This window comes from Marmota marmota, unplaced genomic scaffold, assembly GCF_001458135.2.
Source record: "Marmota marmota marmota unplaced genomic scaffold, marMar, whole genome shotgun sequence".
NCBI lineage: Eukaryota > Metazoa > Chordata > Mammalia > Rodentia > Sciuridae > Marmota > Marmota marmota.
In genome coordinates this window covers 17,462,741-17,480,226 of record NW_026000229.1, presented here as the reverse complement: position 1 = coordinate 17,480,226, position 17,486 = coordinate 17,462,741, and the positions used below count along the sequence as shown (strand labels likewise).

Here is a 17,486-nt window from a genome sequence, read left to right as displayed (position 1 = left end):
ATTTTCCTCACTAATTTTACCAGTTACCAGTGGATTTTGCCTATAACAATTATTATGGGGTTCTAATATAAACTAGAGGTCTAATTTAAATGGGAACAAATGGGTCAAAAATGGAAGCTATGAGTGGCAGGTCCCTATGGTCACCAGCCAATTTAACCCTAATTTCTAGGAGACCAGTGAAGACTTATGATTACAGTATCTTATTCTAGAAAATGACAACTTTAAAAAATGCACTTTTGTCCAATTCAAAGAAAATATTGGTTTTGGGTTTTTTTGTTTGTTTGTTTTTTGTTTTTGTTTTTTTAAGTTAAGAAAGGATGTCAAAAGGCTCAGATGAGACATTGGGCATGGTGGGGTATACTTATAATCCCAGCAATTGGGAGGCTGAGGTACAAGAATAACAAGGTTGAGGCCAGCCTCAGCAACTTCATCAGATTCTATCTAAAATAATAAAAAAGGCTGCGAAATAGTTTAGGAATATAGTGCCCCTATGTTCAATCCCCAGTACTATTTAAAAAAGAAAAATCTCAGGTGAATGAAAGGGACAGGTAGGAATAGAAGAAGAAACGTTTTTCCTAGAAGTGTACACTTAGTGGTTCAGTAAGTTTCCAGAGTCTCTAATGAAGAGTAAATATCAAAGACTTACTTCCGCCCTTAACTGCTGTTGTTCCATTGCAATGATGGAGGCCTGAGGACTTGTAGACATACTTTCCTCTGGCTCTTTAAAACCTGGGGCATTCCCCACATCTCCACTCACAAAGCTTACAACATTTTCAATCAATGTGTGAACTCCCAAAGACTTGGTAAGGTCAAAATCAGACTCGAAGGAGTAAGAGGAGTTATACAACCAGTCTCTGCTGTATTTCAGGCGAGCCCAAGAGTCGCTCAGGGATTCCAATTGACTATGCATAGGACCTATAAACAAACGACAAACATGCATCAATGGCACTCAAGTAAAGCATACATTCTGAAACTAGATGAGGGCTGAGTGCTACTACCATACCAACTGGTGAGAAATGGATACTCATGTTTGAATACTTGCATGCATTAAATGAATCTGAGCAAAATGCTTTGGTTAAAAAAACAAACAAACAAACAAACAAAAACTAGAGCAATGTAAGAAAATAAAGGGAAAGCCCTATTGATGTACTAGGATTTCTAAAAGCGCTTTAGCAACACGCTGCCACAAGAAAAAGAAAGGCAGAAGCTGCTCTCAAAATGCTTAACTTAAAAGGCTCTGCAGTATTAAACCAGATCAGGAACTATGCACTTAGGACACTGCTGATAAAACCTATTTGAAACGGGATTTCATCTAATTTAACATTATCATTGCAAAAGTTAAGACTGCACAAAATATTTACATATCTGCAATGAAACATTACCAAAAAATGAATACAGAAGGGCAAGTAAACTTACACAACAGGGAGATATAAACATCAACCCTTTAGGTTTTGTTAACATAATTGACACTCACTAACTAGTCAAGTGCAAGTTGTGAAACTTCTATATAGAGGAAGCAAAGTTTCACAAACAAGAATACATGAGATTTACTATAACATGATACCTATATAAAACTACCAAATGGCATCATAATAGTTGCTAAATATAATACCATAGTTCTGCTAATGGGCATTTTTAAAGCTAAAATCTTTTCATTAGACATCAAAATGTTAACATGTTTGAGCACAAGAGCAACTGTCTAAGTCATATGCTAAAATTTGTTTTAAATAAATATGTACAAATGTCCAATTCTTGCACACCTTTGTCTTTAATTAATCTCAGGTACGTGAATTTTATTAATCATAATCCTTGGTTCATTAGATACTCTCATCATTGGTCCATGCATGGCCCACTTTTGTACTTATATATTTATGTATAACACTTGAGAACATAATAACTAGAAAACTAACAGTAACTTGTATCTGTTTCTTCTCCAAAAAACTTCTCCTCCTTATTTTTTTCCTTTAAGCCTAGGTTTATCATTCTCTTGCTTTTACTGTTTTGAATTTTATTTTTATGTGCTTCTAAGATGAGTATTTACTTTTAGTTGTTTTTTCCTTGCTAAAAAAAACCCTAAGGTATAATTTTATGTAATCTTTTTGGACATAATCTTTTCATTCAATAAAATATTGCTAACATTCATCCAAATTACTCTATGTAGTCAGTTTTCATCTTTTTGAACATAATATCCTATTATGTGAATATACTATATTTCTTTATTAGGAATTCACTTTTAAGCACCCAATAAAATATTTATGACAAAAATTATGTTTGTTACAATACTAGATGCAAAACTTTAGAAAGATGACTACTTAAACACATTAATGCCCAGAGAGAAAATAAACTTACACAATATTGAATGTACAATATTATTTTTGAATTACTGTACTGTCATCCGTTAAATCTTGGAACTTCAATATCAGACACAGAAAATCCTAATAGGGAGCTAATATTATGAAGCAACTATTATATATATCATAGCAGAATTATTTAGATTATTTAGACTGGAAAAGAACGTATGGTTTTACTGCCTTCTATGTTTTAGCAAGAATTCTTAAGATTAAAAAAATGTTTAATTTTCAGTTTTGCTGAACATAAAAATAACAATTAATCTGAAAATTTTTCCAAATTACATGTGTTGAAAAGTTTTTCATATAACATAGAAAGGAATAAAAATACAAACAATAATGTTAGAGGTATAATATATTAAAATATTTTTAAGTAAAGCAGAGGCTAATTAAAAAAAAAATACTTGTTTTTCACTTTTTTTAAGTTTCCCAAATTCAAAAGCAATATTTGGCCTTAGTTTACAAAGGACAGTTTGTGGTCCCTGCAATGAGGTTGTTTTATTAAGTAACAAATTTCAGAATAAAACCTTTTTTTTGTTTTCCAATATTTACAAGATACTTTTCAAAACAAAAACAATGTACAATGAGCTAACATTTGAGCTAACATTAGAACCACAGAAGTAAAAGACATCTTTTAAAGATTATCTAGTCAAGTTTTCTCAATCAAGGATACACGCTAAAAGAAACTGATCTTCTGATAACACTAATTTATTAATTCTATGAAAGACTATTTTTTATATTCTTGGGGGTTTTGTTTTTCAAGGTATTCAACTAGGAATTCAACTTAGGGGAACTCTACCAGGAGCTATGTCCTGGAACCCCCCTCCCTGGCCATTTTTGGATATAGGGTCTCACTAAGTTGCTTCCTGTCCTTGAACTTGAGATTCTCCTGCCTCAGCCTCCTGAATAGCTGGAATTATAGGCATGCACCACTGTGCCTGACTTATATTCCTATTATTAACCAACTCACTCACCCATGAAAACTCTAATTGCTTAGCTCCATTAAAGGTTCAATGGATCTACCAATAGTGAATTGCTTTTGTATATACCAAAACATTCTATGGAATAGCTGACTGTACCCCAAACTAAATCTTCTTTGCACTTTAAAACAGGGGTCAGCAAACTTTTTCTGTAAGAGATCAGATATTAAACATTTTAGGCTTTGTGGGCTCACAAAGGTCTCTGCCTTAACTATTCAACTCTGCCCTTGCAATGTGAAAGCAATCACAGATAACACATAAACAAATGACTATTATATGTCCCTGGATTACAAAAACAGGTGGAAGGCCAGACTTGATCTACTAGCTATAGTTTGCCGGCCCCTAATTCAGAGAATAAATTTTATTAGGTGTATAACTCAAGTAAAACACTGTATGAATAAAATATAAGAAAGAACAGGAAGGACACCATAAAAAAGCATTAGGATAAATAAAACAATTCTCACCAAAATATTGAGTCTGACATTGAAAATACTCTGAAACACAAAAATTTAGAAGCATGGAAATGGTAAAGAATGTTAATCTTAAAAAAAGCATAATAATGTAGTAATTTACTGTTTTATCTGAATATAGAAAATATTATATCTGAAAACATATCAAAAGCTTCTACACAGTAATTGAGACTAAGCCCAATTCTTACTTAATATTAATTCAGAGTCTACATGAAAATATAAGGTCCAACAAGAAATTTTTTAGATTGTTTACTTGTCCTTACAACTTTGGTTCTTAAATGGAATTTTCAAAATGAACATGGCAGAGCTGCAATACATACTTTATAAATCATAAAATATGTAGGCAAGATAAAAGGGGAAAAAAATTAAACATGCCATCATGTACTTGCTTGAAGATCTTCTTTTTTCTGGGGCTCAACTGGCCAAAAAGGAGTAAATACACTACCATACAAGAATCAGAAAACAAAAGGAGAAATTTGATACAGGAGATAATATTTACATTTGCTCTTCTTTAGATAATCTAATTTGAAATGCACAGATAAAACAGCATTTCACCCATAAATGTTTTTACCATGAAACACGCATGTTGATAAACATTTCTAGTATTTTTTCAGCAATAAAATCTTAACACTATTATATTTATATATTTAAAGACCTGGGGGAAAATCAAACCATACTTTAACTTAGAAGATTTCTAATAATGTTTAAATTATTGCTTTGATATCCCAGCATTTTTCATTTCACAGCTTCAGCTTAAGTAAGAAAACTAAAATCAAATATCTGTATAAAGGTACTGTCTTTCTATGAAGAAGCAACTCAGTTTTGCTCAACAGCAGTAATTCTCTTAAGTATTTATTAGATTACCAAATACCAACAAATTTGTCAAATTTTTTCAATAACGTTGATAGCTTTTATGAAAATTAAATTGTCCTCATTGGTCTGAAACTCCTGGGCTTCAAGCCATCCTCCTGTCTCAGATAGCTGGAACTATGGGCACCTGGCCTAGAATTTAGTGTTGATGCCTCTAAAAAGCTTATCAAGGTCATCAAGCTGAAAGTATTTGCTCACATTGCTCTGCTGCTTTCTACCACATTTGCTTTCTTGGATGATAAGCTAGCTGGAGTAAGAGGTAAAAAAGGAGGTAATCTTGGATTAATAACACAAATTTTAGTATCCCCAATGCAAAATACTGAGAATGTCCATATATCCTTTCAAGGAGTTTTTCAGAGGCATGATAAGAGCAGCTGAAAACATTCATATAAGCACTGTCATTTATACACCCATTGAATTTCAGTAAACAACATACAATTAAACCTTGTCATCTCTCTCCTATTCCTTTTATCAGTCTTTTAGTTAAGTTGGGACCACTGAAATTAATAAATACAGAAGTTATGTGAAGAAAAAATTGTACATTTCTTCCTCAAACTATTGAAAGAATTCTCACTTGGTCAGTTATCTGTCCTTCATGGCTCACATAAGAATTAGAACACCTAACAATTTGGCCCCAGTTTTAAGACTTGGCAGGTTCATTTGCTCAAAGAAAAATAGAATGATTTATTTTACCACCATTTAAAGCAAAACAAACAAACAAACATGAAAAACACAAAATCAAAAACAAAGTACTGTGGCCAAAGGACAATCATTAAATATACAAGATTTTAAAAATTTCTTTGAAAGTATAGCCTTCTAAATGTATTTTCAATGTTTTTTTAAAAGAAAAAAAATTCATTATAGGGCTGGGGTTGTAGCTCAGTGGTGGAGTACTTGCTTAGCATGTGTGAAGCGCTGGGTTCAATTCTCAGCACCACATATAATAAATAAATAAAATAAAGGTCTTCAATAACAACCAAAAAAATTTGAGGCTGGAGATATGGCTCAAGTGGTAGCGCGCTTGCCTGGCATGCATGAGGCACTGGGTTCGATCCTCAGCACAAAAATAAAATAAATATATTGTGTTCATCTAAAACTAAAAAACAAACATTAAAAAAAAGAAATTCATTATAATAAGAAAAAGAAAGGTACAGTGTACATTTTCATTGTTTAATCTATAAATTCTAGGGTTCTATAAAATTGAAAAGTAACTATTTTTATTAACCTTCCTAAAATAGCGCTTCTACTTTTACCTGTCCTTAGATCAAAATCATCAGCAAAATTTTTCTGGAGGAATATTAAAATGGGATGATTATTACAATAAATTGGTATTACATTAAGTGATACAGTGAAAATATACAGTTTGCCTCTCCATTATAACTTTCTAAATGGGTATTTAAGAGAAACAAAACAAAACCTTTCCATGAGGTCCTCTATTTGCTTTTCTGTTTTCAGCAAAATAAAATCAAATTCCAACAGGTTAATAGGTACTAATACCACCTTGAGCTTTGTGAAGAAGATGGACTTAATTAAATGAATTAATGAAATTAATGACTTAATTTATGTATATGTATTTAGAACTACAATGAGGTTATACCTAGTTTTAGGATAATTGTTTAGAGATGTGAACAGACAGAAACTCTAGGACAGTAGTTTAAAATGTTATATTCCCTCCTCCTAAGTTATCCACACTCAAATTACTTAGGCTACTCTGAAGATAAAGATGCCACTTTGCAGGGCCTGGGGCTATAGCTCAGAGGCAGAGCACTTGCCTAGCACAAGTGAAGCACTGGGTTCAATCCTCAGCAGTGCTACATAAAAATTTTTTAAAAAATAATAGTATTTTACAACAAAAAACATTTTTAAAAAAGATGCCACTTTGCTTATTCAAAAGATATCATGTTGCTACATGCCAATACGGTTAACAGGGATTAAATCTCAAATTTATATTTCCATAATCATTATAAAGGTTCAAGAACAAAGAATAATTGTAGCCCATAGACTTCTACTTATTGGTATAAATACGATTAACAGGGCACTCTTATTAAATTACAGGTTAGATCCCTTATGGTAGTTAGCAAGTCTGCAACCATTTTCTCTCTACTATCAAATGGTATGCATTTATAACTAACATGGAATTTTTAGCAACAGTCACCTGAGCTAAACAAAATTAGAAAAGATTGTTTCAAAAATTTAATTCCCAAATCAAGTGAACCGTCAATTTTCATAGTTAAAAAAATAATAAAGTGGGTATTGTACGTTACATTAATATAATTTCTCTGTTATTAAAAATACTTTGTGGGCTGGGATTGTGACTCAGCGGTAGAGCGCTCGCCTAGCACAGGCAAGACCCGGGTTCGATCCTCAGCACCACATAAAAATAGAGGCATTGTGTTGTGTCCATCTACATCTAAAAAATAAATAAATAAATAAATATTAAAATTTTTTTAAAAAATACTTTGTGATCTTTTTTAGAAACCCAGGAGCTTTAATATGTTACAATCTCAAAAAGACTAGCACCAGCTTTGGTTCATACTATTCCTAACATTTTAGAAAAATCATTCTCTGAATTATAGTTGGAATTAAATATAAAATATTGCCCAATTTTAGTCTACAGAAGTAACATCTCTTCTTCTAAGTTACATATACAAAAGAGAAGAAAATCATTAGTTTCTTTCCCTCATTCCTCAGTTTTCCTTCATTTCTCTTTTACTTTTCTTCCCCCCTCCCCCCACCACTATGGGGAAGAAACCTAACAATGTGCCAGGGAAGCTATCAAGAAGATTTCATTTTGAAACACAAATTATTTAATATCATAGAAAACATGTTTTCTTCAAAGCTTTTAGAAAACTGCCACCTGTGGCAAATTTTAACATTTCACATTTTCACAACCACAGTATAAACAATTTTAAGTAAGAGCCCTAGCTAACAGAAAATAATACTTAAGAGAGTTTTTAGTTATCCTCAGATTTATATTATCTAAAACTCTGTTCTTTTGCTCTATTTGCTTATATGAGTTAACAATGTCATCAAGATAAGAATTTCTTCTTGATAACACTAAAAGTTGTTCCTTGTGGTAAAGTTACTTTCTTTTTTTTGAATCATCAGTTAATCTATTATATGCTTTATATTAAGAAGCCAAAAGGGGAAAAAAAACTAGAAACTTTCTGTTTGCATTGTGAAAGGAGCAAAGAGTAGTCCTGTAACACCATTTAAATTACAGCAATACTGAACAAATTATATTGTTCTATCATGTGCAAGTATGAATATGTAACAACAAATGCCACTATTATGTACAATTATAATGAACCAATAAAAATATTAAAAATTAAGCTATAAAAACTCTATCACTAAGTTAAAACATGTGAAATTATGTACATAATCTCCGCTCCCTGCAATGGAATGCTGTTTTTGGAATTCCTAAGGACTTTTTAAAAGTGCATTTTTTTTTGCAAAGTGCATGAAGATGTTAGAAGGGCATATATTTAAAGAAAATGGTCTTCATTTTAACTCTTCTGAAAAAATGATTCTAAATTATTTTTTGGCAATTACATTTCAAGGACAATTAAATCTAAATACATCAGATATAAAAACAGCCATCTATTTTAATCAGATTTTAATGGTTTTTTCTTAATGCTTACCTCGTTTTCTATGAGATGATGCCAAATCCAAATCAACATTTCGTCTGCCACTCTATTAAAAATAAAAAATAAATATATTTTAGGTGTGAAAAGCATTTTAAGATTTAATAAATTACAAGAATAATACATATGTATGTGTTACACCTACATATATAATTATAGCAATGTTCAATTATTCACAAATCAAGTCAGACTAACAGAAGGTCTCTAAATACCCACCATAATCAGCTGTAAGAAAGCACAAGCACATAATATCTCAGATATTAACTCAAAAAAAATCAAGGTGCATATTAATTAGCAGAAGTTTTTCCTGTTGTTACAGTTTTTTGGAATCTTTGTCTTTCCTCTTTCAGTCATTATATCATCTTATTAATACTCTCTAGTTACCTAAAGTCCCTACAGCAAAACCTTTTTATAAAATTATACTTTCCTTTCCTTTCTTTTTAAAACTTTCATTAATTAGTCTTGGCTATGTTTTTAAAGACTATCTGATTAATCCATATTAACATAAAAATACATAGTTCTAAGCATCTGGTAGTATTTTAGAAGATTTTAAAATACTTTTTTAAACCTGTTAAAATAGAAAAATCTCAAATTGGTGAAAATGCTGACAGCTTAATATAACAGTAAAAGCTTTCAGGAAGAAGTATATTTCTGTGTGCCTGGTGGTGATGGATGTAAAACATCTGTCTACTCTGTCCACATACTTAGCTAATCAAATATACGTTTAAGTTTATGCATCTGACATTATGATCTTAGCAATTTTAATGGTATTCTCACACAATCAGAAAAGTTGGTGTCAAAGAAGTAAATCTATAGAAGTGACAAAACAGATCCATTTGGGAAATTTCACTATAGGAAATCTTCACTTGTCATACATACAGATACATGTACCCCATGTGTAGATAAAACACATTTTGTTATTACTCACATGTCTACATATATACCAACAGAAATAAACATATTCTCATTTCATGGTGGATAAACCAAATAGCTCCTGAAGGCATCATAGTGTCATGAAATAAAATATTTTCCTCACATAGTACCTTTGCTCTAGAAGAACTCAAGCCTGGGCCTCAAAACCAGAAATAACTGTTTCTCTTGAACAAGTGGGTTGTTTTTACCTTTTAGACAGTGTGGATCATTTACCATGTTGTTTTTTTTTTTGGTTTGGTAGCATACCTTGAGCAAAACACCATACTGTGTGTGCTGAAATATGCAAATCTTATCTAGGCCTTTATTTTTTTTCTCACTAGGCTTTTTTTTTTAAGCCCTAATTTATTCACCTAATCTATCCTTTTATAAAATATTTCTTATATGCTTCTTCTTTTTCTTTTCCCCCTTCTTTTTTTGGTACTGGAGATTAAACCCAGGGACACTTTACTATTGAGCTAAATCCCCAGGCCTTTTCATTTTTTATTTTGAGAAAGAGTCTCACTAAGTTGCTGAGGTCCTTGCTAATTTGCTGAGGCTGGCCTCAAACTTGTAAGTCTCCTGTCTCAGCCTCCAGAGTTCCTGGGATTACAGACAATTGTCACCATGCCCAGCTCTTATATGCTAAATCAAATCCTTTGAGACATGAGGGACTTAGGTAACAGATTAGATGGTGTGATAAGAATGATCACCGTCAATCAAATGGTTTGATATTCTCTGTTTACTAAGGAAAATAGATAATTTATATAATACAATTTAGAAAAGAGAGTCAATGCAGTTTCAGCATTGAACTGCTTAACTTCAGTCATTTAAAAAATCATTTCATTCACTAACAATTCAGAGTAAACAAGGTACTGGCTAACAGTATACTGGTTATCAAAAATAAAAATGTTAATCTTATAAAACCTTATATAGTATTAGAAGGATAATATATATCGTGCCCTCAGTGCTTGCTCTACTCATCTTTCCCAGCCTTTTGGAAACTGAATTCAGCCCGAATCTCCCTTTATCTGCAATGGAATCTGTTCTCCCTCTAGTTCTTGACTTTTTCATTTTTATGGCATTCATTTTTTAATTATTCCATTCACAAATTAATCTGTGTGTGTGTGTACGCACGAACACCCACACACACACAGTGCTGGGGACTGAACCCAGGGCCTTGTGTATGCGAGGCAACCACTCTACCAACTGAACTATATCCCCAGCCCAAATCAATCTTTTTTTTAAAATATGGTTATTAATCATTTTGAAAGTTTTTAAAAAACTAAATGAACAACAAAAAAAACCTAAAGAACAATCAGCAATTAAATCTAGCTCAAGCCTCCTACATTGATATTTCTTCCCTAATTTAAAATTTTAAAATGTTCAAATTGTATTACTGAACTTATTCTTCACAACAGCACAGTTGAGGCAAGTATACCAGGTGGTACTATTCCACCTTTCAAAGATAAAGAAACTCAAATGTTAAATGTCTTGCCAAGGTCAAAGTCCATAGCATGGTCTATTTTTTAATACCTTTATTTTATTTATTTATCTTTATGTGGTGCTGAGATCAAACCCAGGATCTCATGCATGTTAGGCAAGTGCTCTACCACTGAGCTACAACCCCAGCCTACATAGTCTATTTTAAGTCAGATTTCATTGTTTGTTTCCAAAAAGCATATCACTTCAACTATACCCATTCTCCTTTATTTTTCATTTCAGTTCAAATAAACTAATGATCATGTATAATACGTAAAGCACAATGTAGGAAATAACAAAGGCAAAACATAAAACATAAAAAAACCCTAGTCCTTGTAGAGGGTTTATTAATACTCTATAAGTAAGTCCTACATGAGAAAATTGTTAATGGCTTATTAGAGATCCTAACAAACTGTCATGGAAGTACTACAGAGTCACTGTGAGTAATCTGGGAAAAAGCTTCCTGACCAGTTGACATTTTAGCCAGTCCTTAAGTGAGAGGCAGGACTTTACAAGGAAACTTAGAAGACATTTAAGGCAAGTGGTACTTGGGCAGAGGCTCAAGAAATACATTTGGGGTCTGGCAGATGAATTGTTGTGGCAAAAGTACAGATTACTACAGGGTAAAACTGGCTCCAAAAGAAAGCAGATTGTGTTTCCAGAATCTCTGATTTCTAGATAGATAGTACAGAGTCACTGAAAGTTTGAGTAGAAAGATAGTACACAAGTAGGGGTTCTGCTGCTGTTGCTGGTGGTATGTGTTTTCAAAAACTCTATCTTAGGTAGCAGTGTCTAAGGAAAGACTAGAAAAAGCAAGATCAGTGTGAGAACTCCTAGTCAGAAAAAGGGTAAAAAGAACCTGAAATAATGAAGACAAAAGATTTAATGGACATAGAAATTTGCCAAAACAGATTAGAATATAATTCATAAATTCAAAGACTATTTCCTAACTCCCTACTATGTGTCAGGCACTATTGCAGATGGTTGGGATCCGGCAGCAAATAAAACTGCAAAAAAAAAAAAAGTCCGTCCTTGAAGAGCTTATATCCTAGTGTAGGCTAACAGAAACTGCTCAATGAATATAAAAAGTAAAAACTGATAAAGACAAGGGAGACAGGGAGTGAGTATATGAAAGGGAGGGAAAACTACCATTTTAAATAGGGTAAGCTGCACTGAAGAATAACAGTAAGAAGAAAGCAAGAGAATTAGCTGCACAGACAATAATTCCAGCCAGAAGACAAAAGTCACATAAAGACACAAAAGAGGAACTTGTGCAGTATGTTCATGGAATGTCCAAGAGTCCAAGGTGGCAGAAGGAGAGTCATCAAGAAAGAGGGAAGCCAAAGAAAAGATCAGAGGTAGTGGGGTCAGATCACACAGAGCCTTGTAGGACCCTGTAAGGACTTGGACTTATACTCTAAGAAAAAGTGAAGACATTGCAGAATTTTGATCAGAGAAGTGATATGATCTATGTTTTAAAATGCACACAAGGATGGGTGACTCAATAACGAGATTGACCAGATTGGGAAAATAAATGAAAGATGAAGAATCTCACTATATCACAAGACAAGGAATACAAAGTGGGTACACAGAGATATCATGGGGATGACAAATAAAAACATCATAATAAAAATGAAACTTGCTTGAATTCACTCTTCAATTGTCTTCAGATAAGGACTCTTTGATTAAGACACATTGTCATAATATATAACACACACTAATATCTTCAAGACATTAAAGTCCAGAAAGGTCACAGCACATAGAAAATCACACATAAGGCAGAGGAATAGACAAATGAAAATCCAGCTATCAACTCCAAGTCCAAAGCTCCTTAAATGTAAGCAATTTTTAAAAGTTTCACTTTATTATTTAATCAGTCACATTATAGCATATCTTTATCCTACTTCCCACCTTTTATGTAAATCAACATGTTACTTGATTAATATTAATCTAAATTAATATTAATTAATTTAGTTCATGTCCTGAAGCTTTTCTGATAAGCATCTGATATCTACCAAAAAAAATTTAAGTAGAGGAGTTATAAACAGATTTTCATATTAAATATATTATTATAGTGAAATGTGGAAGAGGAACACAAGACAAGAGGTAGGCAACCAATTTAGAGTCTTCTGCACATGTCCATCAAAAAAAAAAAAATAAAGAAACTTTGAGACAGAGCAGTGGTAAGAGGGAAGAAGAGGACATTACTGGAAATATTAAGGGTAAATTTTTCAAGACTACTCTGTTGGAAGCTGGGAATGATAAGATCAAGAGATATGAAAAAGGGCTGGGGATGTGGCTCAAGTGGTAGCGCGCTCGCCTCGCATGCATGCGGCCCGGATTCGATCCTCAGCACCACGTACAAACAAAGATGTTGTGTCCGCCGAAAACTAAAAAATAAACATTAAAAAATTCTCTCTCTCTCTCTCTTTAAAAAAAAGAGATATGAAAAAGAAGAGTCAAGGATGATCCCAGATTTCCAGCCTAGGTAATAAGCAGTATCGACTAGTAAAATAGGGAATGTGAGAGACGCAGCTTTGCAAAAAAGATGAATTCACTTTTGAACAGGGTAAGTTGAGGTAGCCTGATACATTCAGTGGAATGCCCATCAAAGTCAAATGTATGAGCCTAGAGCTAAGGAAAGTCTTAAGAAGTAAGGACTAAAGACAAAAATCATTAATATATAGGTGGTAAATATTTATGCAATATAGTTAATCACATTTCTATTAAACTTTTTTTAAAAAACTTTTTATATATCTAATATAAACACAAATTAATCTTTAAAAAAGCCTTGTGGATCTATACATTGAAAACAAAAATCCTTCTTCACTTAATCTATACCTACCAGTGCATAACTCTCTTCATCTGATTCAGGCTGCGACAAATCAGATTCACTCCTTGATTTGATCAGTCTATAATTTGGACTTGCATGGACTAGCCGGCTCTCTGCAGTCAGACTTTCACTCCTGTCTCACATGCAAAAGAAAAGTTTTTTGATATGGAACTGTCAGTGAACATAAAATTGAATGAATTGACAGCATAGAGATATTAAACACACATACAAGTGAGAAGTAGTTATGTCTGCTGGTGGGAAATCCTGACTCTTGTCTAAAGACAAAGCCCTTACCAATTATATCAATTGTAATAATTTGCATAACACTAAATTATAGAGATGCAAATAAGTTTGTATGGTTTTCAACTCCTGTTACTCATATACATGAAAACTTATGCTTCCTCATTTAATCAGAAATTTATATTTTATGCTGAACCAGTATCACTATTTAGGTTACTTTAAAGTAATCTTAGTCAATTTGTATTTCCTCTTCCATGTCTTTAATTTCAGAACACTGTAACTTTGAGAATAAACCATTTTGATGTGTAGAGTAACAAAGGGAAGAGTGTGATGTTTTAAGTTTTTAGTTAGTCCCACCTGGTCATAAGTCCACCCCCTTCAGAGGCACTGGTAGAGGGCTGCTGCAACTGTCCTTCTTCCCTTCGCTTCTGAAGCTCATCAATGACAGGACTTACTCCTAATATTAACAGGGCACACCGGTGGATCACAGAGTTGCAGGCAGCAGTATATACATCCTGACCCTCAGGAAGGTCTGTGCTGACCCTTCGCTCTTGCTGAGACTGAGGAGGTGGATCATCAACTCGAGCCCCAGACCCTGCCCCACTGTTCATTCTATCTCGGTCTCGGCTACGAGCTACTTCACGGGCTGAGAGGAAACACTGAAAGATTTCTGTAACATGCAACACAAAAACAAGGTCTTAACACATGGGAGACAAGAGCAAAGAAAATAACAACAAAAATAGTCAAAAAGTTTGGACCAAAAACTTACTGAAAGAGGGAAAAATTATTTTTAGACATTAAATATAGCATAGTAACTTAAAGTTAAGTAAAAAAAATGTATTAAACATTACATTTTTCATCAAAATTAAATAAGAAATGTTCATATGTTTTTATACAACTTAGCTAAGTTAAGTACAGGAAAGAGTAAGGTACATGCTATCTTAAAACATGCCAAATAGGTATATTGATTATTGTAAGTTGAAATCACTTAAGGAACTATAAATTCAAAAGAGGCCATTTGGCAGGTCTTTTCCTATATGCAGAAAGCCATGTAGAGTAGAGTCTTTTGGAAGGGATGCCCTTTACATACCAAGGCCAGACAATAGCCCTAATTAGAAGAGACTGATAATTGGATCTGCAAAGAATCTGAACAAGCAAACTCTTTGAAGTAATCCTTGTCTTCCAATAGATAGATAGATAGATAGATAGATAGATTCTGACAACATTTTCTTTATGTTGCTGAAAGTCCTTTACTTCTATAAAAATCAAAGCAACAAACCCTCCCAGAATCCAGAGCAAGAAATCAGTGAAAGTAGCTAAAAGTCACTAGAATTTTGGGCAAATTTGATTCTTACTCCAGTTACTACTGACTGTGGCCCTAGGTACATAATTTTGTCTCCTTAAACCACAGTTTATCTTATCTTTACAATGGAGTAATACTAGAACTTATCTCATAAGACTGTTCTGAGAATTGAATTAATGTACATGACCCAGTTTTACATAAAAGCTTAAAAATCATAGCTAGTTTTAAAAATTACTCCTCCGGTGACTATTAAACATTCTTTTATTGTAATTGAGGGTTGTGCTTTGTTATTATTATGTTTTCCTCTTTGGCCTTTGCTTCCAAGAATTTTACACTAAGTTTTAAGTTCAACTGCAAAAGTTCCTTCAACTTAGATTTTTAAAATATAATTATTCTCCCTCACTATCTCCAAACTCATTTTCTCCATTTAGACTCTTTCTTCTCTTGTTTAAATGGTTTTTAGTCTTGTTTTGAGACATCTCAAAATTATTTTAGAAGTATGCAGTACAGAAATAAATCAATAACAAAGTGTCAAGTTGACTGATACATACAATCTCAACAACAAATGCAAAGCTGGCCATAATATTTTAAGCTACAGATCAAATACACTTTAATTTGAAATAGCAAAATCACTCATATGATACCAATAAATGTTTGGAAAGCAGAATATTCTCTTAAACACAGTTACCTTTAAAAATCATTTTTAGCCTTGGAATATAAAATTATGAAAAAAAGTTTTATTCACTCACCCAATGAAATTCTCATACATACTCCTGCTTTCTATACTGATATTGCAATGTAGTTGAAATTTATAGTTTTAAAAGTTTTACACATGGAAAATAATTTGGTCCTCCTAACAGGCACAGAAAGGGGGCTCTGTTTCTCCCCACATAGAGGTTTGCAAGGCTGACCAACAACTTGGTATCCCCAGAGGACATATTTTGAATGACCTTATTCAATGACTTATTTCATATATGCAGTTGAGTTGAACAGATGCTGACGTGCCCATTACCAGAGCTTTTTGGCCTAAACATGCAATCCCAAACCTTCAGAATGGCACTAGCAGTTTTAAAGTCTCCTTTGAAATACTAGCTAATGCAAATTCAGATCACCATTAGAATATCAGATCCATTTAGAAAAACCATAAAGAAACTTTGCCTTTATCTCTCAAGTCAGCTTTCCTACGGAAAAGAATGTCATGGTGTTTATCTCTAAAGTAAGAAGGATGTACTCACTGCCAGCTGTCATCACTTCATGTTCCCGTTCTTCCTCCTCATCCTCTGGCTCTGGATGCCCCTCTTCTCTGTCTCTCTCAGCCTGTTCTTCCATTTCAGCTTCTTCATCAATGGTCCGGGTAAATGAATGTTCCTGAGGATCAACATCTGCAGAGTCTTGGTTGTCTGAGATCTTAAAGAAATTATCAGAAACTACACTGAATATATCTTTCAAAAGCTTTTAAAAATTTCCTAAAACTTTAACTTTTTATCATGGAAAATATTGCTGATATAAAAATAACATGAATTTTACAACAAAACTCAAGTATTATCTAGATAATACTAGATAAATCTTAAAAGATTAGAAAGAATATGTATGCACACAAAATATACAAACACATATAGGTTATCTTCCTCAGTATTTTGATTAAAATGCCATGCCCTAAAGTGATTCACATTTATGTTACTATTTACCTGTAAAACTACAGGGCTGCAAGTTAAAATAAGTTATGTTAAATAAGACACCAAGCATAAAAGATAATTAAAGAATAAGATGTTGATTCCATTGTTTCCCTCAAGTTGTGCATATTACTCTCCAGGATAAATAATGTTTAATAACTCTAAATTTAAAATAGTATTCTTTTTTCTTTAACCTTGCCCCTGAAAAACCAAAAAAATTAGAATTACAGTAAGAACAATATTAACTTTATTTCCTACTGTGGACATGCTACCTAGCAATCATCAGGATAGAGGAAAGAGTCCTGAAAACAGGTACTCAGAGGGTCACAAATACCATAACAATATAAATTTTCTCTAACAAATTTCGGTATAAAGCACAAATGAAAAATTTTAATTATATCCTCAGATCCATGACAAGTTATTTTGTAATTCATGACCAGTAAGTAATTTAGAAATCTGACAGAGATGGAGTTACTGAGCAATCAGACTCCATAATACATGTCATTTGTCCCCATAATATGTGAATTTCAAAATTGAGCCTCAATAAAATGGATAATTAACACTTTTTTTAATGGACTTTCAAGATCACTCTCAAATAGTCAAATCCGCAAATGTTAAATCAGTGAATATACAAAATTTACTATACAACAAATTTAGAAATATTTTGGTTTTTTACATGTAAGAACTAAATGATGGAGTGGAAAGCATCTGTAGTGTCAAGTTTCAAAGTAAGT

At 32.8% G+C, this 17,486-nt stretch overlaps 1 protein-coding gene across 1 annotated transcript in view; it reads right to left on the bottom strand.

Annotated features, from left to right (window-relative positions):
• Herc1 (HECT and RLD domain containing E3 ubiquitin protein ligase family member 1) overlaps positions 1–17,486 on the bottom strand; it is a 182,300-nt gene that overhangs the window by 78,478 nt on the left and 86,336 nt on the right. The window contains exons 19-23 of the mRNA XM_048793217.1: positions 16,315–16,486; positions 14,134–14,446; positions 13,549–13,669; positions 8,310–8,361; positions 647–915 (exon numbers count right to left, since the gene is read on the bottom strand). Coding sequence (XP_048649174.1) covers positions 647–915; positions 8,310–8,361; positions 13,549–13,669; positions 14,134–14,446; positions 16,315–16,486 — 927 coding nt within the window. The remainder of the gene's footprint in view (positions 1–646; positions 916–8,309; positions 8,362–13,548; positions 13,670–14,133; positions 14,447–16,314; positions 16,487–17,486) is intronic.